This window comes from Canis lupus, chromosome 30 (genome assembly GCF_003254725.2).
Source record: "Canis lupus dingo isolate Sandy chromosome 30, ASM325472v2, whole genome shotgun sequence".
In the NCBI taxonomy this organism is placed as follows: Eukaryota; Metazoa; Chordata; class Mammalia; order Carnivora; family Canidae; genus Canis; species Canis lupus.
In genome coordinates this window covers 37,007,116-37,034,308 of record NC_064272.1, presented here as the reverse complement: position 1 = coordinate 37,034,308, position 27,193 = coordinate 37,007,116, and the positions used below count along the sequence as shown (strand labels likewise).

General features: G+C 36.6%; 1 protein-coding gene across 2 annotated transcripts in view; it reads right to left on the bottom strand.

Annotated features, from left to right (window-relative positions):
* Positions 1-27,193, bottom strand: part of REC114 (REC114 meiotic recombination protein) — a 101,087-nt gene that overhangs the window by 53,712 nt on the left and 20,182 nt on the right. For both annotated transcript variants that reach the window (XM_025472230.3, XM_025472231.3), the window contains exon 2: positions 23,577-23,666. In XM_025472230.3, coding sequence (XP_025328015.1) covers positions 23,577-23,666 — 90 coding nt within the window. The remainder of the gene's footprint in view (positions 1-23,576; positions 23,667-27,193) is intronic.

Below are 27,193 nucleotides of genomic sequence, written 5' to 3'. Positions count from 1 at the left end.
AGGAATCCCAGAAGGGGAAGAGAGAGGAGGGGGCTGAAATTTTACCTGAAGAATTGCTGAAACTTCTTTAACCTGGGGAAGGAAACAGATATCAAGGTCCAGGAAGCACAGAGAGCCCCCAGCAAAATTAACCAAGGAGGTCAACACTAAGACACATAATTAAAATGACAAAAAGTAGTGATATAGAATTTTAAAAGCAGCAAAAGAAAACAGTTACATACAAGGACACAAGGGAAACCCCATAAGGCTATCAGCTGATTTTTCAGCAGAAACTGCAAACTTTAAGACAGTGACATGATATATTCAAAATACTAAAGGAAAAACACCTCTAACCAAGAATTCTCTAGCTAGCAATCATTCAGAATTGAATGAGGGATAGAGTTTCCCAAACAAAAGTTAAAGGAATTCATCACCATTAAACTAATGCCGTATATGAAATGTTAAAGAGATTTCTTTAACTGGGTAAGAAAAGGCCATCATTAGAAGAAAATTATAAAAAGAGAGAATTTCACAGATAAAAGCAAACAGTAAAGGAAGTAGATTAATCACTTACAAAGCCAGTAGTATCGTGGTTAAACACAGAAGTAGTAAAATCAATTAGATCTACAAAAATTAGTCGACACAAAATATGACAACATATACATAAAACAGGGAGGGGGGAGTAAAAATTTAGTGCTTTTAGAATGTGTTTGAACTTAAGCAACCATCAACTGAATATAGACTGCTATGCATGTAAGATGTTATATATAAACCCAATGGTAATCACAAATCAAAAACCCATAATAGATGTACAAAAAATAAAAAGAAAGCAATCCAAGCATAACACTAAAGAAAGCCACCAGACCAGAAGGGAAGAGAGCAAGAGAAAAATAAAAGAACAAAGAAAAACTAAAAAAAAAAAAAAAAACCCAGAAAACAATTAACAAAATGGCAACAAGTACATACATATCAACAATTACTTTAAATATAAATGGCCTAAATGCTCCAATCAAAAGACACAGAGTGACTGAATGAATAAAGAACCAGGACTCATCTATATGCTGACTACAAGAGGCTCACTTCAGACCTAAAGATGTATACAGACTGAAAGAAAAGGGATGGAAAAACATACCATGCAAATGAAAGGGGGAAAAAAAGCCAGGGTAGCAATGCTTATATTAGACAAAGTAGACTTTGACACAAAGACTGTAGCAAGAGACAAAGAAGAGCACTACATAATGATAAAGGGATCAATCCAATAAGAGGACGTGACAATTGTAAATATCTATGCATCCGACCCAAAAGCACCTAAATATCTAAAGCAAATGTTAATAGAGAAGTTTATAGTAATACAATAATAGTAGGGGACTTTAACACCTCACTTATATCAATGGATAGGTCATTCAGATAGAAAATCAATAAGCAAACAGTGTCTTTGAACATGTTAGACCAGATGTACCTAAGAGATATATACAGAATAGTTCATCCAAAAACAGCAGAATACACATTCTTTACAAGTACACATGGAAGGTTCTCCAGGAGAGATCACATGTTAGGCCATTGATAGATGAATGGAGAAAGACGTAGTACGTATATACAATGGAATATTACTCAGCAATAAAAAAGAATAAGATCTTGCCATTTGTGACAATATGGTTGGACCTAGAGGCTATTATGCTAACCGAAATATGTCAGTGGAGGGGAAGATGAGTGAAATAGAGAAAGGGGATTAAGAGGCATAAACTTCCAGTTATAAAATAAGTCACAAAGATGAAAAGTACAGCATAGAGAACAGTCAGTGGTATTGTAATAACATTGTATGATGACAGATGGTGACAGGGATGTCTGACTGGCTCATTTGGAGGAGTGTGTGACTCTTGATCTTGGGGTTGTGGGTTTGGGCCCCACACTGGGTGTAGAATACTTAAATAAATATTTTTTTAAAGAATTGTAGAATCAGTCATAGACCTGTAACTAATATAACATTGTATATTAACTATACTTCAATTAACATTTTTTTCATTAACCTTTTGTTCTTTGTATGCCAATCTGAAAGATTTAAACATAAAAGGCTGCATTAGATAGCAAATGGCCAAAGCGAATTCTGGTAAATATTTAATTTTTCTATTTAAAAATTCTTCACACAGCCGTATGGCAATTAAACATTATTCCATAATACTTTCCCCCTTCATAATGAGTTTAAGTTCAACTAAATAAAAGGAATCAAACTAATTGACTTAGAAGTAACTAACACCTTGGCAGGTGTTCCTTGAGAGTACCCAATGTCCTGTCAGCTGGAATATTTTAGCTACTTGGTAGACTAAGCCAGAGCAGCAGTGACAAGGGGGATAGGGATAGTTCAGCTGAGTGCTATTGTGCAAACAAGTCAATCACCAAAAACCAACAAAAAAGGATGAAATTTCAAGCTAAAATCAAAAGCTAAGCTAAATCAAAAGTTTGAGGTTCACTGCATTTATTGTTGATTTTGAGGTCTCTGGGGTTTTGTTTTGTTTGTTTTTTAAGATTTTATTTATTTATTCATGAAAGACACACAGAGAGAGGCAGAGACATAGGCAGAGGGAGAAACAGGCCCCATGCAGGGAGCCCGATGTGGGACTTGATCCCGGGTCTCCAGGACCACGCCATGCGTCAAAGGCAGACGCTCAACCACTGAGCCACCCAGGCGTCCCAATCTCTGGGTTTTTAATAAAACATCCCCCTCTGAAATAACTGGTGCAAAATATCAACCTCTGAGAGCTTCAATACCTTATTTTAGCTTTTATAAACATACAACAAGGAGGCAAGTCTATCACTAATCTTTTACTGTATAAGAAAACACAGAAGATGCCAACTGAAATAGCCCACATCCATTAATATAATCATTTACTGTGATCTGTTCTTTATTTCATGCTGATGTCGTGTCTTTATTTGGCCATATCTTTAACATGAAATTAAAAAAACATACTGTGGTGTGAAGTCTTCTGTTTCCTCAGTTACATATGTTGAACAAAGTGGAAACTCATTTATTCTCCTTTGACTATTTGCAGTTCAAGTACTGCTATTTCCACTCCCTGTTCCCATCACTACTAACTGCTGAAGTCAGGAAATCTCATTAGAATTCGCCACCTCATGGTGCTCAGGCAGGTCGACCTACTTAGCAGCTTAGTCTACTATTTTTTGCCTGATTGTGGTAACATGAAGAAATAAAACCTTCATCCCCAAAGACCAAAAAAAAAAAAAAAAAAGAAAAAAGAAAGAAATCTTAAGTCACAAATTTAACATTCAACATATCTTCCAAATTTCCAGAGCAAACAGGATGGAGGAACAAATCCTCAGCAGGATATATATGTATTGATTCAGAAACTTAATAAGAGGAAGGAGTTAAGGACTTCTGCACATAGTATTGTCATAGGTACCAAAAAAGACTCTCAAAGCAAACTGGGAAAAAAGCTAAGAGCAATAACATCCACAACACCTTATGGTTTTGTGTGTTTCACACATTTTTAATAAAGTACACCTGAGATTATGTTTCCAAACCAAATAACAGTTTAAGGTACAAGAAAAAATTAAATTACTGTTGTTTTTATAAGCCACATTTAATTTGGAAACCTATTTTGCTACATGAAACAGGGAGTTTTCAAAACTAATAGTCAAATACATTTACTACTGCATAATATTCTAGGGAATTCAGAAAGTATCGTACACAGCAGAATGTGAGACTGTGTACTGCTCTGTATTTCTATTATTTACTTTCATCTTTTTTCTGCCTCTAATCTCATACAGCTATCTCTCTCTACCTCCATTCTTGGTCCTCCCTACTGAAATAAGTGAGCAGTCTAAAAGAATTAACTCTCAAGTCTGCCCCTGAAAATAGCCTTTGTTCTCTGAAGAGCCATAGGCATTTAACAACAGAATAATGACAATGTTACCATTTGTATGACATTTTAGAATCTGCAAATCTATTTTATATATAGCAGAACAGATACTATTTCTACTTTACACTGAGCACCCTGAAGGTGAAAATACCTGAATATTTTGCCTAATATCAAATTTCATGGTACACAGGAATGTTTAAGAACCCTGATAGGGGAGGAGGGCGGGGGGTGGGAGTGAATGGGTGACGGGCACTGGGGGTTATTCTGTATGTTAGTAAATTGAACACCAATAAAAAATAAATTAAAAAAAAAAGAACCCTGATATTCTAACAAAAAATTGGTGCTAGTGGCAAAATAAATAATAATAGTTGTGGATAATGACCTACATAATAAAGTAAATATCTATGAGTCTATACTGACATAACCAAATAAATGAATAAATAAATAAACAAGGGGAAAGAGACAACCCTTCCAATTAATAAATGTGCAAAAGAATCATAGAAATAGAAAATCACCATTTGGCAAACACTAGAGCAATAATTGTTGCTGGCAAGAGTCATCAATGGATGCTAAAATTAGTGCACAAGAGTTTAATGAGAAACAGAAACTTGTATACCTCAGAGTATCTCTCTAAAAATATATCTTAAAGAGGAAAAACAGTAACTTTACAATGGAGAAAGCTGGCAGATACCACCTTAAGCAAGTGACCAAGTAATCCACACCAGTAATGAGACCTATCAAGTCTGTGTACCTCCTGAGATGATGAAAGGAGAAAGGCTAATCATCTTCATCTTTTAGGACATTCTACAAAATAACTGGCCAATACTCATAACACATCAAAGACACTCATGAAAAACAAAGACTGAGGTAGTATCCTGGACAAAGCAGCTCAAGGAGATATGACAACTATTAACGATAATCGCGCTGCAGATAAACCTCATCGGCTAAGATACCGCCACTGCACAAAGCTGAGAGACATGACAACTAAACGCAAGGTGGGATCCTAGGTTAGATCCTAGACCAGCAGAAGGACAGAGGAATAATAGGTAAAATAAGAATAAAGTCTGTATATAAGTCAATGGTATTGTGTCAATGTGAACTTCCTGGTTTTATTCATTATTTTATGCTAAATGTTAACATTTGGAGAAGCTGAGTGAAAGGTACCTTGTATTATTTTTGCAACCCCTTTGGTTAGTCTGAAATTATTTCCAATTACTTCCACCATGGTGCTGGTGCTTATAATCTAAACCACATCACTTAGAATTGTACCTTCTTTGTTTTCAGTGTATAAATTTTGTCTCCTCAGTAAGCTCCACTGAAGAACTAAACATTCATAAGTATTAAATTACTTTAAAGGTTTAAAAAGAAGAGTTTAAGTAGTAACAGTCAAAGTAAAATCTGCTTGTTTCCTCTTCGTTAATGATTAGTGATACCAAAAAAAAAAAAAAGACTTTTCTCTAATAATAGTAAAAGATTTACTATTTTAAAACAACCCAAGTGGGCAGCCTGGGTGGCGCAGTGGTTTGGCGCCTGCCTTCAGCCCAGGGCCTGATCCTGGAGACCCAGGATGGAGTCCCACATTGGGCTCCCTGTGAAGCCTGCTTCTCCCTCTGCCCGTGTCTCTGACTCTCTTTCTCTCTCTCTCTCTCTCTCATGAATAAATAAATAAAATCTTTAAAAAACTAAATAAATAAATAAAACAACCCAAGTAAAACTGATCCAATCAAAATTCATGTCGGCTTGAATACTGCAGGGAAAAGAATCTTATACCAACGATGTGTTTTCAGAAAGACTAAATTCTAGAACTCCTTAACCAGAGAAGGAATCTAGAAGCCTGGCTGAGTACCATGTGACTGAATTCATGCCATGTCATTTGATAAGACAGTAAAGAGGAATGTAAATTAAACCAAGAATTAATTTGTTACAGTCAAAAATAGTAAGAAATGAAGACTTTTTAAAATATTTGCACTGTAAAAAATTATGACTATGGTATTCACAATGTGTTTTTTTTTAGTCATGACATTGATTATAAAACACGTCATAGATAACTGGTGAGCTACAAATTGATGAAAACTTTCAACATATGAAATAAGAACCAACCAGAATTCAGCCCCAAAGAGGCACTTTTTCTTCCAAACTACAAGTCTGGTAAACTAAATGGGAGCTTTAAAAATAAAAGACACAATCTACAAAATCTGGCAAATATATGTGACTGCAAGATATTTGGAAATGAAAGGGGGACACTGGGGTTTCTGGTGTCAAAATTACTCTTTGTGAGTAGGCTATCTTTTCAAAAGCATCATTCCAAAGTTATGACTCACTTTAGAGAAAAAAGATAAGAAATGAAATGATCAGTATTACTGGCTTTACATGCTTAAGGTTTTTCATACTAAATACAAAATAGACACATTTTTTTACAAATTATTTTCCAGAATTAGTCCCTAAAGAAAGGATAAGAAATACATAGAAAAGCCCCAATGAAGTCCAACAGAAAAAGTACAATTATAGTTTTAAAAGCAAAGCAGGCTAGATAAGCCCTTAAATTCCCTATCAGAGCTATTACCTTATCAGTGAAGCTAGATAAATATACACTCACTCATCACAAAACACTTAGTATAACAAAGCAGCTCAGGCTTAGGTCAAAGATCACCCATTTAGAGTGCCTTATTTATCTGATCCACCATGTCAGTGAAGTACTTTCGGGTACAGAAATGTTCTTGATTTATATTTGGATATTCCAGTCCACTGACAGACATCACCCAATTGCTAACACAACCTTATCTGAGATACCATGAATAACCAAACCTCACCAAAAATTGCAAGACTTTAACTCTATTAACTTTGTTACTCTATAGTGAGAAAACATACATTTTGGTGGAATAAAGTATTTCAGTGAGAAAAAAAATCAGAAGTTATCTAAAAGGTTTTTAGACTTCTAGGTACAATAACATCTTGAATAGAGGTATTAAACTCAACACCTTCATCCCATCACAATTAAAATGCCAAAATAAACCTAAAATAAGAGACAACTACATCAATGTTAGAAACTCTGAATGGATGCCATTACTATGATAAAACTAATGAAGAATTTCTGAAAGACATGGAGAGATAAATCTGGGATAGAAGAAAGATGTCAAGAGCCAACTAGTAACTTATTTTCCTGAGAAAGGAGTGCTGTGAGTTGGAGAGAAAGCAGTGGAGATACTGGCAAAAATAGAATTAATAAGAAGGGCAAGAGCTAGGAAAGGGTTCGCCTTAGGAAAGTAGAAGAAACCTTTCTTGTGAAATCTGTTTTACCATCACCGATCAAAAGCACTAGAAACAGGATATGCACAACAGTATACCAAATAATGGCCTAGGAAATTTAGCAATTTCTCCCAGAAACCTTGAGTGGATAACCTAGGAAGGTAGATGAATAAGTATAGTATATACAACTGGCCTTTTGGCTAGCAAAGCTAGCCTCACAGCTTCTGAATGAGTCTCATTCCTCACAGAAGAAATTAGAGACATCACTCCCTGCTAGGACAGGCTCCCACTCCTGTCAGGTTTCTGGGTAGAGGAACAGAGATGTAAATTTCTATCAACCAGGTCACTTATGTAATATTTGAAAGGAAAATCTATTAGTATCCAAGATCAGGGGGTTATTGCAGATGAACCCCCCCACAGGCCCTAGATGAGACTTCTCCAAGCATAAGGATAAATAGAATAGAAAAAAAAAAAAGGAGAAAGAGGAAGAGAAGGAGGAAGAGGAAGAAGAGGAGAAAGGATGGGAAGGGGGAACAGGAGGAGGAGAAAAAAACACATATGGGGCTTACGAAACCATCATGCAATAAAAATGAAAAAGGAAAATATAACACACAAGATACAGAAAAGGGCATACAGTTTTGAAAAAACCCTAGAAACAGAAGTAAATATTAAATAAAATTGCTTTGTGTGAAATTTAATAAAATTTTAAAAAACAGGTTCTTTGAAACCAGAGATGACAGATCAGATTTTTTTTAACAGACTAAAGTTTGGTTAAGAGTAAGGCAGAAATAAGTAGAGAGCTCAAAGAAAAAAGAAAGAAAAATTAAGAAAAAAGTAAGAGATGTAATAGAATAAGAACTATTAATAGCATAAGGAAAACCAACATCAATGATAAACCAGTAGAAAAATGAACAGAAAATTTCAACATAAAATTCACAAAAGAGGATATCCAGATCGCCAATAAACATAAGGAAAAGTACACAATTTCATTAGTAAGTAAGAAAAAGAGAAATTAAAACCACAATGAGCCATCGCTATGCATCTACCAAAACTGCCAAAATAAAGAGAAATTACCAAGTGTTGTCAAGAATGTGGAGCATTCTCATACATTATAAATGAGTATAATTGGGCATAATCACTCTGAAAAACTCTTTGGCAGTATCTACCAAAGCTGAACATAGGCATATACTTCAGAGTATGTCCAGGAATTAGCAACAGCATCATTAGTTGCAACAGCAAACCTAAGAGTTTGTTAGAAACATAAAATCTCAGACCACATCCAAAACCTGCTGATTCACAATTAACAATTTACTAAGAGTCAAGGTTATTACCATAAGCACATTAAAGTTTGAGAAGTGCTGTCCTATAACTCCATCTATCCCATTCCTAACTATATGCCCCACAAAAATGCACACAAGTGTTTACCAAAAGATATGTACTAGAATGTTCACAGAAGCACTATTAGAATTAGCTAAAAATTAAAAATTACTCAAATACCCATCCAATACAATGGATAAGTAAATTGTGATATATTCACAAAACAAGAATGGATCATCTATAATTGCACACAATATGAACGAATCTCATAAATATAATAATGAGTGAAAGAAGCCAGGCATAGAAGAGACTTGTATTTATTCATTTTATATAAAGTGTAAAAAAGGCAAAACTAATCTATAGTGTTAGAAGTCAGAATCGTGGTTAGCTTTTGGGAGGGTGGTGACATACTATAGTGACTGGAGGGGAACAGGAGAGGTTTCTGGGGGTAGAATAGAACATCAAAATGTTCTATTTCTTTTTTTTTTTATTTTTATTTATTTATGATAGGCACACAGTGAGAGAGAGAGGCAGAGACACAGGCAGAGGGAGAAGCAGGCTCCATGCACCAGAAGCCAGACGTGGGATTCGATCCCGGGTCTCCAGGATCGGGCCCTGGGCCAAAGGCAGGCGCCAAACCGCTGCGCCACCCAGGGATCCCTGTTCTATTTCTTAGACACAAATTTTCAGGGTTTTTTTTAAAAAAGATTTTATTTATTCATGAGACAGAGAGAGGCAGAGACACAGGCAGAGGGAGAAACAGACTCCATGCAGAGAGCCCAATGTGGGACTCCATCCTGGGACTCGATCGTGGGACTCCAGGATCATGTCCTGAGCCGAAGGTGGCGCTAAACTGCTGAGCCACCAGGGATTCCCCCAAATTTTCAGTTTTAAAATAAGTCATGGGGATGTAACATAGCATGGAGACTATAGCTAATAATACTGTATTGCATATTTGAAAGTTGCTAAGAGAGTAGATCTTAACATTTCTCATCACAAGAAAAGAATCTTTGTAACTATGCATGCTGATGGAGGTTAACTAGATTTATTTGGGGATTATAATATATACAAATATTGAATCATTTTGTTGTATACATGAAACTAATATAGTATTGTCTGTCAATGACACTTCAAAACATGTTTCTTTTTTTTAAAGATTAATTGATTGAGGGATTTAAGTAATCTCTACACCCAACATGACACTCAAGCTCACAACCCCAAGAGTCATGTGCTCTTCTGAGTGAGCCAGCCAGGTGCCCCAAAATGTTCTATTTCTTAACCTGGACAATAAATATATGTGCTTCATTAGTTATTCCGGAATGAGAACTGAACTACAATGACATACCATTACACAGACACTAGAGTCCCTAAAACTATAAAAAAGGTATGACAATACCAATGTTAGCAAAAATGTAGAGCAACATGACTATCAAACAGAGTTGATGGAAAAGCAAAATCATATGACTACTGTGAAAAACAGTACAACAGATTCTTAGGAAGTTAAATACTCATTTACCATGCAACCGAGCAATTCAACTCCTAGGTTTTACCTAAGAGAAATTAAAACATCTGTTCACATAAACACTTGTATACAAATGTTCATAGCAGCTTTAGTCATAATTAACCCAAATTGGAAATAACCCAAATATTCATCAATAGATGAATGGATAAACAAATTGTGCTACATTTATAAAATGAAATTCTAAAGATTTTATTTAGTTATTCTTGAGAGAGAGAGAGAGAAAGAGAGGCAGAGACACAGGCAGAGGGAGAAGCAGGCCCCATGCATGGAGCTCGACATGGAACTCAATGCCGGGTCTCTGGGATTACTCCTTGGGCTGAAGGCGGTGCCAAACCACTGAGCCACCCGGGCTGCCCTATAAAATGAAATTCTAACCAGCAATAAACATTATGCTGAATAAAGGAAACCAGACGAGAAAGAGTACCTACTATATAATTCCATGTGTATCAATTGTTAGCAAAAGCAAAACTAATCTGCAGTGACAGAAAGTAGAGCAGAAAGAAAGTGGTTGCCTGGGAATGGGTGGGCATGAGAGAATTTTGGAGGGTGAGAGATAAGTTCCATGCTCATAATAGGTGCCTTATACACTTGTATACATCTATCAAAACTCTGTGAACTGGGCAGTCTGGGTGGCTCAGCTGTTTAGCGCCGCCTTCAACCCAGGGCCTGATCCTGGAGACCTGGGATCAAGTTCTATGTCGGGCTCCCACATGGAGCCTGCTTCTCCCTCTGCCTGTGTCTCTGCCTCTCTCTCTGATGAATAAATAAATAAAATATTAAAAAAAAAACCACACAAAACCTTCAAAACTCCATGAGCTCAATGAGTATATTTTACTGTAACTAAAATTATTTTCCAAAAAGCCAATGACAATTCAAGAAAAAAAGATTTCAATAAGCATTCAAAGATTTAATATTCTTACTCTAGAAAGATAATGCCAATAATACCAATAACAAAACCCCAGTGTCCCAACAGAAAATGTGAAAGACATTGTGGATTTCCAGAATGCTGAAAAGCTTGTAGAAACACCCAAGCACTGACAGCTTTCAATCTTAGAAAGGATGTATATGTGAATCCAATGCTTTTCAACATTTCCTTAATCACAAGATAACTGATATATTTTTTCCAGAATGATAAAGTAAGGCTCACATATAAAAGGCTATGGCTTAGCAAAAAGTGAGTTTTGCTAGAACCTGGCAAAAACCAATGTCATCAGATGAGAGAGAGGAGACTCTGCTGAGATTCACTGTATCTACTGCAGTCATGTATGGTCACCTCACTTCTAATAAGATTCTATTCCCACTGCCAATTAAGCAAGTAACTGTAACTCCAGTGCATAGGAGTATGCTTTCTCCTTCCACCCACCTGAAATGCATCCATTGCCATCAGAAGTGAAATTGGCACAGATACACCACCACCCTTGTTAAACAAGTTTGGAACTGGAAGGAGTGTCGGGAAGGCAAGCGAGGGAACTGCTGCCTGAGGAAGCCTGGGAGGAGATGAGAGAAATTGCAGCAGCTGTGTGAGTTGTTTTTTCTGGAGTAGTCATAAGAGTGGAGTTCACAGACTGTTCTCTTACTTAATGACAAGTTGAGCCCAATCGGTAATTTAAGGGAGGAAAGGCAAGAGAGTCCAATATGTAAGTCTCGGATGTCTCATTAATGAAGTCACAGGTTCCCAAAGGCAGCAAAGGGAGATAGGGGAGGTATGGTGGAGGACGCCCTTCACATGCCTCTTAAACGGGTAGTCAGCAACTTTTCAGGCCAGTACTGCATAGGCGCTGAAGTTTATTTAGATGTGGGAAAGTATAAAAATAGAGCAGAGAAATGCTTTAACTCTTACTAACCCAATTCTCTCTGGAGGGGAGAGAAAAGACCAAAAACAGTGATATAATTGATGCCAATGGTTTAAATGTGGGAAGAGGGTGATGATAAAGTTATGAAGAGCTCCATCTTCCTTGACCCTTCTTGAAAAAGTGGCCAAAGAAAAGACTAGTTCTAATTCGAAGAATTTAACTGTTTTAAATAATTTAAATTTAAATAACTTACAGATTTTAAAAATCTGTGCTAAGTCTCTCCTTTCAGATGATTCTTAAGCTGAGACTGTGATTTGAACAAGTATTTTTTAAACTAACGGGTTAGTGTTTAAAGTTTTCAGAGTTCACTTAAATAGGAATATAACATTTCCACTGGTAAACAGTAAGACAATTTCTTTTTGAAGAATACTTGGACTGGGCATGAAAAGTTAAAAGGCAAACAGAACCAAATGAACTCCATCATTTCCAGGATGACCCATGTTTCCCAAGGAGACAGAATTAAAATGGTCTCAATACCAGTTTATGGTTTATGTGTTTCAGACATAGTTTTATTTAGGTGAAGACACTTGTGTTGGTTAAAAACCAGTGAAATAAAAAGGAGTGGCTGGAAATAGAGGCTAAAGTCTCAGGAAATTATTTCTAATTTCCCCCATTTGGATATCTTTAGAACATTAGCTTCCTTAGCTTCTAGGTTGGAAGGGAGATGCTGATAAAAAGTGGACTTTTATACATTTACAATTATACATAGAATATGTTTTTAACTTTAGATATATCTCAAAAGGAGTTATGAATTCTACACTTTAAAAAAAGGGTTTGGGAAACAGAAAACAGATGACACTGCACTCTGATCGGGAGCTCCAACACCAGGAGGTAAGGAGTCAACTAGGACCGAGCAAAGGGAGGAGTAATCTTGCACTGAATGGTGACTGGATGAGGGTACAGCAAGGTGCAGAACACTGTGCCCCACAAAAGCTATTCTTTGTCCCCACTCCAAAAAAGGCTCACAGTGCTCAGCCTACATCAGCCCATACTTACCCAAGCTGAAAGAAGAAACAGGGGAAAAAAGGAAAGCACATGAAACCTAGTAAAAAAGAAGCTGCATTCATCAGCTGCTGGGTGTGTATTAAATGTTTGGAGAGATATTATACATCAGTAACAACAACAAACTCTCAATTCTACAACTCAACAACAAGAAAACCCAATCAGAAAATATGCAAAGACTTGAATAGTTATTTCTCCTGCCCAAAAGCCCATGAAGATGTTCAACATCACTAACAAGTAGTGAATGCAAATCAAACCACACTGAGCTATGACCTCACAACAATTATGATGGCTACTATCAAGAAAGAAAGAAAGAAAGAAAGAAAGAAAGAAAGAAAGAAAGAAAGAAAGAAAGAAAGAAAGAAAGAAGAAGAAAGAAAGAAAGAAAGAAAGAAAGAAAGAAAGAAAGAAAGAAAGAAAGAGTAAAATAACAGAAAAGATATATGAAACTAGGAGCTGGTTCTTTGAAAATATATACAATATTAACAAACATTTAGCTAGACTCACCAAGAAAAAAGACTCAAATAAATAAAATTAGAAATAAAAGAGGAAACTATATGACTGATACCACAGAAATACAAAGAATTATGAGCCTACTATGAACCAAATTTGACAACCTAGAAGAAATGGATAAATTCTTAGAAACCTACAACCTACCAAAACTGAATCATAAAGAAAGAGAAAATGTGAACAGATCAACTACTAGTAAAGAAACTTAATCAATACTCAAAACTTCCCCAAAGAGGAAAGTCCAGGACCAGACAGTTTCACTGGTGAATTCTACCAAACATTCAAAGAAGAATTACTACCAATCCTTCTCAAACTCCTCCACAAAAAACAGAAGAGGGAATGCTTCTATATTCATATTATAGGCCAGTATTACCCTGATACCAAATTCAGACAAGGATGCCATAAGAAAAGAAAATTATGGGCCAGTAACATATCTATGATAAAAATATACACAAAAATCCTCAACAAAATATTAACAAACCAAATTCAGCAACACATGAAAAGGATCATATACCATACAAATGAAAATCACAGTGAAATATCACCTTATATCTATTAAAATGGCTATTATCAAAAAGACAAGAAATTACAAGCGTTGGCGACAATACGAAGAAAAGGGAACCTTTGTGTACTGTCGGTAGAAATGTAAGTCGACATAGTCTCTATGAAAAACACTGTGGAGCTTCCTCAATAAATTAAAATTAGACCTACCATATGATCCAGCAATTCTACTTCTGGATATTCTATCTAAAGAAAATGAAAATATATATGTACCCCATAATCATTGCATCATTAATAGCCAACATATGGAATCACCCTAAGTGTCCATTCAGTGGATGAATGGATGAAGAAAATGTCACACATACACACAATGGGCTATTAATCAGCCATAAAAAAGAATCCTGTCATTTGCAATAACATGGATATACCTAAAAGGAATTACACTAAGTGAAATAAGTCTGACAGAGAAAGACAAATACCATATGACCTCACTTATATGTGGAATCTAAAGCAAAAACAAACCAACAACAACAACAAAAAAAACAAGCTCACTGATACAGGGAACAGACCAGTGGTTGCCAAAAGTGGATACTGTTGGGGGTGACAGGGTGGGGGCAGGGAATAAGCAAAGGGAGTCAAAAGGTACAAACTTCTAGTTGTAAAATAAATAAGTCATGGAGATGTAATATACATCATGGTGACTACAGTTAATAATACTGTATTGCATATTTGATAGTTGCTAAGAGAATAAATCTTGTAAGTTCTCATCACAAGAAAAATATTTTTTGCAGCTATATAAGATGACATATTAAGTAGATAGTTGTAGTGATCATTTAGCAGTGTATACAAATATCAAATAATTATGTTAACCTTAAACTAATATAACGTTATGTCAGTGACACCTTAACGAAAGAGACAACAACAAAATAACAAGCATTAGAGTAGAAATTGGAACCCTTGTGCAAGCTTAGCTGGGGTATAAAATAGTGTATCCACTGTGGAAAAAAGTATGGCAGTTCCTCAAAAAATTAAGATAGAATTATTATAGGATCCAATATCCCACTTCTAGATATATACTCCAAAAAACTGAAAGCAGGGTCTCATGGAGATATCTATATACCCATGTTCATAGCACTATTAGTCACAAAGGGCAAAAAGTGGAAACAAACTGTCTACTGACAGATAAATGGATAAATAAAATGTGGTATATACATACAATGGAATATTATTCAGCTTTCAAAAGGAAGGAAATTCTGATACTTGTTTCAACTGGATAAACCTTGAGAAAATTACACTAAGTGAAATAAGTCATCACGAAAAGACAAAAACTACATGATTCCACTTGTATGAGGTGCCTAGAGTAGTTACATTCATGGAGATAGAAAGTAGAATGGTTGTTGGCAGGTGATGGGCTGGAAGTAGGGAGCTACTATTTAATGCGTAGAGTTTCAGTTTTGCAAGATTAAAAGACTTCTGGAGATGGACAGTAGTGTTGGCTATACAATACTGTGAATGTACTTAATACCGGTGGACTATACACTTAAAAAGAGTTAAAATGGTTACTATTAAACTATAAAAAGTTTTGTTATGTGTATTTTACCATAATTAAAAACAAATTTTAAAAGCCCAAAATAGGCAAGGGAGAATCTGTTCAAAATGCCAAGACCAGAAAGAGGAAACCATTTGAGCTCAAGTCCAAAGTAGATTGAGGATGGGGCAAAGGTCTCCCTGCCTTGTTGCCATACTAACCCTCCACGAGAAATAATAAGAGAATGGCCCAGTGGTGAGTATGCATGGAGCCCTCTGACAGTGACATCATCACGTAAGTGCAGGTGCCAACTGAACAAGCAAAATGGAAACCCATGGTATTACTGTACACCAAGCTAAATTTAATCTAAAACATTAAGATCCTATGGACCTCAACAGGAGATGACAATGAGAAAACTATGAAGTTTAAGGGAAATTATGTTTAAATAGCTGCCAGGTCCAAGCAAAAAACCCAAAGCCTTGTTGGCCTATTTGGATTTCTACAAAAATGTATCACAGAGGGAGCTTTTACTGGGCCATAGCCATCAGTTTCTCTGAAATAAATGACTTTTTCAGGGGTTTGTGCAGCTTCCACAAAGATTTGATAGTATAAATATAGCACATTTTAATCCATGCCAACAAATGGGTTCTTACTAAAACGGAAGTGGCTAAAACTTTCCATAGCTGTTATGTCCCTATCTTTCATGGGAAAAATTCTAAAAATATATCACACCCCAGATTAGCATGAAGGAGGAGGGTATATAAATGTAATACCAACATAAAATTGCAATTAAAATGTGTCATTATTCCAAAAGTGTTTGCTCTTCTGTTGGTTCCTGTGGAACCCAGAAAATACTATGAATAAATTGTATGAACTGATAAAAATTCTTCTTTAATTTATGGGGTCATGTTTTAATATGCATTCTTATTTTTAATCACTTTTAATCACATGTACATTATTTTAAAAATCAAATACTCCTGCAATAAAAGTAGATTCAATATGAGTATCTTAAAAAGTGTATTGCATCAACAGAACTAAAAAGGAAAGAAAGAAAGAAAGAAAGAAAGAAAGAAAGAAAGAAAGAAAGAAAGAAAGAAAGAAAGAAAGATTGATTCATCTCAATGGATGCAGAAAAAACATTCAACGAAATTCAACTCCTACTCATGATTAAAACTCTCAACAAACTAGAATAGAAGGGAACTTCCTCAGTCTTGTAAAGGGTATCTACAAAACCCTCAACACTAACATTACACTTATTGGCGAATAGACTAACTGCTTTCCCCTAAGATCAGGATCAGGAAGGATATCAACTTTCACCATTTCTACTCAACATTGTAAAGGATGTCCTTGCCAGTGTCATGTAGGGGAAAAAAAGGAAGGGAGGCAAGGGGACAGTAGACAGATTAAAAAGAATGTAAAACTGTATTCATAGACCACAGATCATCGATATGGAAAATTCTACAAAACATCTACACAAAAAGCTATAGAACTAATGAGTGTAGCAACATCATAAGATAAAAGATCAATGTGAAAAAAAGTCAGTCGTGTTTCTACATACTAGCAATAAACTACTAGACATTGAGATTTATAAAATTCTATTTACAATAACATAAAAACTATGAAGTATTTGTGGATACATTTAATTAAATATGTATAAGATCTATTCAAAACTTCAAAACACAGCTGAGGAAAAGCATATAAGCAAATGGAATGATGGATATAAATAATTATAACATGTACACAGGTCAGAAGACTCAACATTAAGATGTCAATTCTACCCCAAATGATTTACAGATTCAAAGCAATCACAGTCAAAACTCAAGTGGAGTTGTTTTTTTTTTAATAGGAAAGCTGATTCTAAAATTTATAGGGAAATGCAAATGACCTAAAATAGCCAGAACAACTTTGAAGAAAAACAAATTTGGAAAAATTATACTACCTGCTTCAAAAATTACGACAAAGCTGAAGTAATCAAGACAGTCTCTTCCTAGAATAAGTACTGACATATAGGTCAACAGAACAGAGTCCAGAAATATACCCACATATACATAGCAAAATTGATTTTCACAAAAGTACCAAGGTAATTCAATGAGAAAAGGCTAGTTTTTTCAACAAATAGTGCTGGAACAGTATACCTGCAAAAAAGTTAATCCAGACCCTTAACTCTCACCACACATTAAAAATTCATGGTGCCAGAAGCAGACTCTCGAAGATCCATGATCATATTCCATAATATAGTAAGTTTTCTCAATACCACATTGTCTTAATTGAGGGGAAGAAAGGGCTCTATACAAAATAATAAATATTAGTGTTATTAAATAATGCTAAAAATTTATAATGGATCATAGGCCTAAATGTAAGAGCTAAAACTTCAAAATTTCCAGAAGAAAACAGAAAAAATATTATTGCAATCTTGGAGTTGAAAAAAATTTCTAAAACAGCATAAAAAAGCATGAACCATAAAGAAAAAAAAAAAGACTTCAAAATTTTAGGCTTCTGCTCTTCCAAAGATTTAAACAAAAAGGTAAGCCACAGACTGAGATATATTTGCAGAACATATTTCTGATAAAAGAGTTGTAATAAAAAAGAACTCTTACAATTCAAATATAAAAGACAACTCAAGGGGCAACTGGCTGGCTCAGCTGGTTAAGTGTCAGCCTTTGGCTCAGGTCATGATCCCAGGTTCCTAGAGCACCATCCATCTGGGCTCTCTGCTCAGTGGGGAGCCTGCTTCTCCTGCTCCCTTTGCTGTTCCCCATCTGCCCCTCCCTTTGTGCTCTCTGGCTCGGGCTCGGGCTCTCTCTCTCTCTTTCTCTCTCTCTCTCTGTCAAATAAATAAATAAAATCTTTTTTTTAAAAAAAAGACAACTCAAAAAGATTAAAAGATTTAAACAGGCACTACACTAATAAGACACACAAACAGCAAATACAGGAAAATACAGGAATATGGGAATATGTCATTTTATTGCACTTTGTTTTGTTTTTTTTTAAGATTTTATTTATTTATTCATGAAAGACACACACAGAGAGAGGCAGACACAGGCAGAGGGAAAAGCAGGTTCCATGCAGGGAGCCCGATGTGGGACTCGATCCCGGGACTCCAGGATCATGCTCTGGGCCAAAGGCAGGCGCTAAACCGCTGAGCCACCCAGGGATCCCCTCCACTTTGTTTTTATGCAATACTTAGCTTTTGTGCTTCTCATATACTATTTTTACAAATGGAAGGTTTATGGCAAGCCTGTGCAAAGAAAATCTATTGGTGCGACTGTTCCAACAGCATTTGCTCACCTCATGTCTTTGTGTCACATTTTGGTAATTCTCACAATATTTCAAATTATTTCATTATTACCATAACTGTTAGGATGACCTGTGATCAGTGATTTTTTATATTACTACTGTAATTGTTTTGGGGCGTCATGAGCCACAAGCATTAAAGTAAGACAGCAAACTTAATAAATGTGTGTGGTCTAGCTGCTCTGCTGACCAGCCATTCCCATCTCTCTCCCTCTCCTCAGGCTTCCCTATTCCCTGAGACACAACAATATTGAAATTAGGCCAACTAATAACCCACAATGAAATGGCCTCTAAGTGTTCAAGTAAAAAAGAGTCACAGGTCTCTCACTTCAAAAACTAGAAATGATTAGTGAGGAAGGCATGTTTAAAGCTGGGAGAGGCCACTTGCACCAAACCTGTGGTGCAAACAAGTGGTGCCAAACAAGTTAGCCAAGTTGTGAATGCAAAGGAAAAGTTCTTGAAAGAACACTACTACTTGAGTGAGCACATGAATGATTCAAAAGCAAAATAGTCTTATTGCTGATAGAAAGTTATAGCAATCTAGATAGATCAAACCAGCCACGACATTCCCTTAAGCCAAAGCCTATTCCAGAGCAAGGCCCTAACTCTCTTCAATTCTGTGAAGGCTGAGAAAGGTAAGGAAGCTGCAGAAGTAAAGCCTGAGGCCAGTATAGGTGGTTCAGAAGGTATAAGGGAAGACAGTGTCTCCAGAATATAAAAGTGCAAGGTGAAGCAGCAAGCTATGCAGAAGATCTCTCTCAGATAATGAAGGTGGGCTACACTAAACTACAGATTTTCAGTGTAGATGAGATGGGCTTATATTGGAAGAAGATGCCATGTCAGACTTTCATAGCTTGAGAGGAGAAGCATTTGCCTGGCCCCAAAGCTTCAAAGGACAGGCTGGCTCTGTGATGAGGGGCTAATGCAGCTAGTGACTCGAAGTTGAAGTCAATGTTCATTTATCATCCAGAAATCCTAGGGCCCTTCAGAATTATGGTCAAGCTACTTTACCTGTGTCCCATAAATGGAATAACAAAGCCTGGATGATACATCTTTTTACAACATGGTTTACTGAATATTTTAAGCCCACTGTTGAGACCTACTGCTCAAAGAGATTCCTTTCAATATATTACTGCTCATTGACAATGCACCAGGCCACCCAAGAGCTATTATGGAGATGTGAAGAAGGGGATTCTAGTCTACAGAGAGGATTTTGAGGGGTTCAAGACTTGAATGAAGGCAATAACTGAAATGTTGTGAAGATGAGAAGTGGAATCAGAAGAGGAGTGCATAGATGGGACTGACTTGCAGCAATCTCATGATAGAACTTTAGCAGATGGGGAGTTGCTTCTTATGCATGAGCAAAAAAGGTAGTTTCTTCAGATGGAAACTGCTTCTGCTGAAGATGCGGTGCAGACTGTTGAAATGACAAAAAGGATTCAGAATATAACATAAGCTTAGTTGACAGAGCAACAGCAGGGTTTGAGAAGATTGGCTCCAATTCTGAAAGGAGTTCTACTGTGGGGAAAATGCTATCAAATGGCATCGCACGCTGCAGAGAAGTTGTTGGTGAAAGGAAGAGTTCATCAATGCAGCGAAGTTCACGGTGGTCTTATTTTAAGAAATTGCCACAGCCACCTCTACCTTCAGCAATTACCACCCAGATCTGTCAGCATCCAGCAGCATTTAGGCAAGACCCCCACCAGCAAAAAGATTATGACTCTGAAAACTCAGATGGTGGTTAGCATTTTTTAGCCACAGAGTATTTCTTAATTATGTACACTGTTTTTTTAAACATAATGTTATGAAAAAATATATGTAATGTTATGGCACCTATAGACCTGACAGACTACAGTGTAGTGTAAACCTAACTTATACATACACTGGGAAACCAAAAAATGCATTTGTTTCACTTCATTGTTATACTCATTTTATTGTGGTAATTTAGTACTTAACCTGCGATATCTCCAAGGTACACCTGTCAACACACAAAAAGTTGTTCAATGTCACTACTCACTATGGGAATGCAAATTAAAACATGTACCATGAGATGCCATGTCATACCCATTAGAACAGTTAAGAAGGTGACAATACCAAATCTCAGTGAGGATATGGAACAACTGGAACCTTCATACATTGTGGGAATGCCGCTTTGAAAAACCAGCTGTGCCATTTCTAATAAACACAGATGTACCATATGACCCAGTGACAGTTCCACTCTTGGGAGTTTATCAGAGAAAAATGAAAACATATGTTCATACAATGACTTGTATACAAATGGTTATACCAGCATCATTTATATTAACCACAAAAATGGAAACAACCCAAATGTCTATCAAAAGGTGAACAGTTAAGCAAATGAGGTTTATAGAGACCAGTGAATACTATTCGGTAGTGAAAAGGCAGAAACAATATGGATGAATTCCATTATGCTAAGTGGAAAAGTAGACACAAAAGACTACATATTATAGGATTTCATTTACAGGAAATTTTAGAGAAGGAAAACAATGCCAACAGAAAGCAGATCTGTTGTTAGGCAGAGGGGACTGATTAAAAAGGGTACAAGTAAACTTTGGGGGTTAATTGTAATGTTCTATATCACAATTGTAGTAGTGGTTACATGACTATATTCATTTATCAAAACATATCAGGGGCTTCCGGGTGGCTCAGTTGGTTAAGCATCCAACTCTTGATTTTGGCTCAGGTCATGATCTCAGGATTGTGAGATCGAGCCCTGCATCAGACTCCGAGCTGGACATGGACCCTGCTTAAGATTCTCTCTCTCCCTCTGTCCCTCCCCATCCCTGCTTGCACACATGTGTATGCTCGCTCTCTCTCAAAAACAAAAACACATCAAATTGAACACTGAAGATAAGTAATTTCATGCAAGTTATACCTCAATAAAAATGAGTTTTAAAAAGTATTTAATAAAAATTTTTAAAAAGTATTATCCAATAGGGGCACCTTACTGGTTCAGTCAGTATAGTGTGGGACTCTTGATCTCAGAGTCATGAGTTCAAGTCCCATAATGGATGTGGACCCTACTTAGAATTTTTTTAAAATGTATCATCCATACATATAAGGTATATACATATATGCAACATGCAACAAACTGCAGAGTTACCATCATATTTCTCAGTAGTGGGTCTTTGGAATTTTATAAACTTAGTTTTGTAACTGCATTGTAAAAATCATTTCATGAGGGATCCCTGAGTGGCTCAGTGGTTCAGCACTTGCCTTTAGCCCAGGGCATGTCCTGAAGTCCTAGGATCGAGTCCCACATCCGGCTCCCTGCACAGAGCCTGTTTTTCTCTCTGCCTGTGTCTCTGCCTCTCTTCTTTCTCTGTGTCTCTCATGAATAAGTAAATAAAATCTTTTTAAAAAATAATTTCATGTATGATACAAAGAAACCTCTATCAGTTTGTAACAACATTTACCACTGGTACAAACATATGGAGTAGACAAAGCACAGAGTGACCGCCTATGTCTAAGGAAGCCAAATTTCCTTAATGTCATCATTCAGCAAAGACTCATAATACCAACAGAGGAGAACTAGCTGTGGGCTAGGCATCCCCCAGTCAACCATCTGGAATATTCTTCATTTGAAGCTGAAGAAGACATCTTATCTTCTACAACTAATACAAGCCCTCACAGCGGTAAATAAAGCAAAAATGATACAACAATTGCTGCAGTTTTAAAAATCACAAAGAACACAAAGAGGTCCCTAACAAGTCACTTCACATTCAAGGATAAGGCTATACTCCACCTAAGCAGAGACATGGGTCATTGCAATGTACATCTGTGGGATGCTACCACCTTAACAGAATGTATAAGGGATTCACAAAAAATTCCTATCTTTTATATGTATAGACCTATTGATTCATGCTGCTTCTCCCCACCAGAATGATGATATTCCACAGTGATAGGGATTTTTGTTTTTGCCGTTTACTTCTAGATTTCTAACATCTAGAATAATGCCTAGCACATAATAATTGCTCAATAAATATGTTCAGTGAATAAATTATGCCTACGTTGATAATCAGTAAATACCTGTATGAATTTATTATGGCTGTATAGATATTGTTCACAAGTAAATAATATAATAATCTTCTCTTCCATGTCTTTTCTTTTAAAGTTCTTTGACTGGAAGTTGTCTTGTATTTTCATTTTTTTTTTAATTTTTAAAGATTTTATTTATTTATTTGACAGAGAGAGTGAGCACAAGCAGGGGGAGCAGCAGAGGGAGCCCTCTGCTGAGCCCTCCTCTCAGCAGGGAGCCCGATGTGGGGCTCAATTCCAGGGCCCTGGGATCATGACTGAACAGAAGGCAGATGCTTAGCCAACTGAGCCACCCAGGCACCATTTTCATTTTGTTTCTAATACCAATTCAAACATCAACTTTCAAGCAAAATGACTGTTATTTTCTCCCTTTTTTCTTTATTTCAAAATTTTCCTACATTATGTATTTCTTACAAAAATTTCCTACAATGTGTGTATATTCGAATAAAGAAAAAACATACCTCTATAAAATTAGTTTTATAAAGGGCTATGTAAGTTAATAATAGCATGCTTCAAATTTTCCTCTACTTCCTCAAATCTATCCTTCTGCTTATGTTCTTTACCCTCTCTGAAAAACCCTCCATACATTTCTCTATAAATTCAGCCTGTCTCAACCCAATTTCCCCAGTTAGGAATCCTTTATAATACTGGTTAATCTCAATCCTTTGATCCACTTTGACTCTCAAAACAGAACCCTAAACCACTTTTGGTCAGGCAACATTCAGTATATTTTTGTATTTCCCACTGCTACAGAATATTTGATACATGCTTAATTTGCTAAACCTGATGAATTTCTGCGACCCTGAGGACACTTGAGTGTACAAAACTAATGTAAAACTACAAAGATAAAGAAATATATTTGCATATTACACTACATGCATAAAACCTACCAGCAGTGTCTGTCCTTGGGAAATGAAGAAATGACCTGATATAACGATGGTGAGAACAAGATACCCAGATTCTTCATTGGAGTCAAAAACCTTGAAAAAGAAAAAGTGAGAGAAATGTGGATAAGACAATACACTTCTGTAATACTAGTAAATGTATATCTTCTCACGCTGATCTTCCTACTCAGAATGTTCCCTTTAATTCCATTTAATCTGTAATCATTTACTTATATCTTCAAGTTTCTCCTCTATAGGGGCTAACAGTCAACTTTTTAAAAATATAACTAAAACAAATGTTTTGAAATGAAAAATATACTAGTTTAAAAATAAAAGGATGTGGGTCCTGAGCCAACCACTTTTCAGTAACATTTTAATAAGTCATTAATTATCTTTGAGCCTCAATTTCCTTTCTGTAAAATGGGGATAATGCTTTACATTGCTGTCAGACTTTGCAGTCCTTGTTTCTTCAGTCATATAATCCATTTTTACAACCCTCAAAACCTGGTGCTTTCCTTTAGATGAGCTTTATTTAATTCATTAGTGCCACTCTTAAAATATGGTGCCCAAACTGACCATAATGTGCTTGGTGTGGTCTAACTATCTCCCATTACTTGCAGTAACACAGCCTATAATCACATTAACCTTTTGAGGGGATCATCCCATTTGAAGAGTGATCTGATATTGATAAAACCTCCTGAAATTTCATCACTTAGTTGGTAAATCATACTTTCACATTCTTTACCTGAACCCAAATGTAAGATCTTGCATTTATACTCATTATATTTTATCTTGTTAGATTTGGTCTATAGTTTTAGTAGGGAATTGAGGCAATAAAATCAAAATATCAATATTATCAATCAATAATATCAAAATATCAGATACAGAAGAGGATGATTTGGGTCTCAAGTGACTACCCTGTATAGGTGGCTTTAATATACTCAAACATCCTTGCATAAATAAGATGAAATTCTGGATTCACCTCAATGCTCAAAGTTCAAAACAATGAACACATACCTACTCAAGTATATCTTTATAAGGTTACTACATTCTTTTGAGAAATAATATTTTCATAGTTTCATATGTGAGGTTTACAGCTTTATTTTTTTCGTATCTTCTTTTATTGGAGTTTGATTTGCCAACATATAACATAACACCCAGTGCTCACCCCGTCAAGTGCCCACCTCAGTGCCCATCACCCAGTCACCCCATCCCCCCCACCCACTGTCCCTTCCACTACCTCTTGTTCGTTTCCCAGAGTTAAGAGTCTCTCAGGTTTTGTCACCCTCTCTGATCTTTCCCACCTAGCTTTAATGCTCTGTTTAAACTTAAGATTTCCTACTGAGTTTTCCCTAATTTACTTTAAATTCCAACCTTAAAAAAATGCTGTTTTAGATGTCAGGGAAGGTATGCTAAACTCTGCACTTCAATGGTGGTTGCTCTGCATCTTTTCCAGTATTAGGAACTCAGTTATTTGTATGATATTCTTCCTGCCACAGTTTAAATGGACTATCTTGTATGCTTCATGACCACTTAAAATCACAAGGATAGCTAGGAGTCAAGCACAGCTTTTAAAACTAGAGCCTGGTCAACAAATTCTTTGGGAAGCAGTATGTTAGCATGACAGTTTATTTTTTTAGAAATGTAATACAGGGATCCCTGGGTGGCGCAGCGGTTTGGCGCCTGCCTTTGGCTCAGGGCGCGATCCTGGAGACCCGGGATCGAATCCCACGTCGGGCTCCCGGTGCATGGAGCCTGCTTCTCCCTCTGCCTATGTCTCTGCCTCTCTCTCTCTCTCTGTGTGACTATCATAAATAAATTTTAAAAATGTAATATATATTCCAAAAATATCCCAAAAAGTGTCTCATACTTAAATGTACAACTCAGTGAACGATGATAAAGCAAATACATAATAATCATCACCCAGGTGAAGAAACAGAAAACACTGCCAACCTTCCAGAAGGTACCTTAGTCCGGTCTCCCAATCATTACCAGCTCCCTCCTTCCCTTAAGATAGCCTGACTTCTAAACACCATAGTTTAGCTTTATTTGCATGAAGAAATCATACAGAAAGAATTATTTTCTGCCTGGCTTCCTCAATATTGTTGCACGTACCTAAGTTCATTAATTTTCAATATTATAGAATACCATTCAACGATGACATCACAATTTTCTTTTCCATTCTTTTGTTGACGAATACTGTTTTCCAGTTCAGGTCAACCATAAATAATGCTGTTATAAACATTTTTATGTATGTTTTTGTTGGCCAGAAACACTCATTATGGACACCAAGTCTTTTCAAATTATTTTACCATTTTTTCAAATGGTGACTAATGACTTCTACGAGAATCCCAGTAGACTTCTTCCCTGCTCTTCAAACTGCTACATCTAATTGCCCACTCATGATCTCCACTTATAGGCCCAACAGTCATCTCAAAATTAACAGCCTTCCTATTCATTCATTTATTCATTCAATATTTCCAAAGTGTCAAGCAAGTGACATCTGTTGCCTATCACTAGGAGTAGAAATCCAAATATTTCTGCCCATTGTATCTTGGTACTGGAGCCACTGTGGTAAATACAACACAGTCAAACACTGGGTGGAACAGCACTTTGCTCACTTAGGGAAGAAACAGAGCAAGATCAGTCAGCATCAGTAGTGGGGGTCAGTTGCCTCTGCACAGGAGAGAGCAGGTCCCTCTTGGCAACTACAGAGAGCACAACAGGCCTGTGTTCCCCTCTCCTGTGCTGCACAGAAGGAACCCATTCCCTCCCCAACAGGACAGATATAGTGGTGGGGATAGCCTGGTGCCATATGATACTCAAGCAGAACAAAGGCACATAGGCTGTGAGGACTCTGTCTCTTGGTAAAGCAAGTGCTCTGGGCTTCAGGGCCATTCTTATGGTCGTGGCCAAGAGGGGCTGAAAGACTGCACATACAAGCCTGCCTTTCCCAATACAAAGCACCTACCATGTACCAAGTTGTTGTAGACATTTGACTCCCACAGTTTCCACATCAGAGAATGTACCTTTATCCTTTTATTTCCTTAGGCCAGCTGTAGAATCATTCTTGAATCCTCTCTTTTCCTCATACCCATAGCCAATCCATCAGTACATCCTTCATGTCTATCTTCAAAATACTCAGAATCTAACCATTTCTCACAGGTCTAAGTATGGGCTAAGTTATCATCTCTCTCGTTGGATTATCATGATAACCTCCTCACTGGCTTTTCCTTTGTGTTCTTGCTCCCCCTCCCACACAGTTTATTCTCAATATAGTAAGCTAGAGTGATCCTTTCAAACCTGAAGTGAGATCATGTCATTTCCAACTCAAAGCTCTGCAGTTCAAAGCCCTGCATCTCATTGAGAAACTGATGCAAACTACTCCACAAACCAGCCTCCATTGCCCCTCTCCTCTCATCATCCCCTTGTGAATTCTGCTCCCTCCACATGGCCTCCTCGCTGCTCCTTGAACTCACTAGGCAAATTCATGATTATAAACCTCAGGGATTTTACAATCCCATTTTATATGAAATTCTCTTCTCTTAAATTCACATGACTCACTCCTTGATTTTCTCCTTGTCTTTGCTTAAATATGTCTTTTCAGGTAACACCTTTCCTGA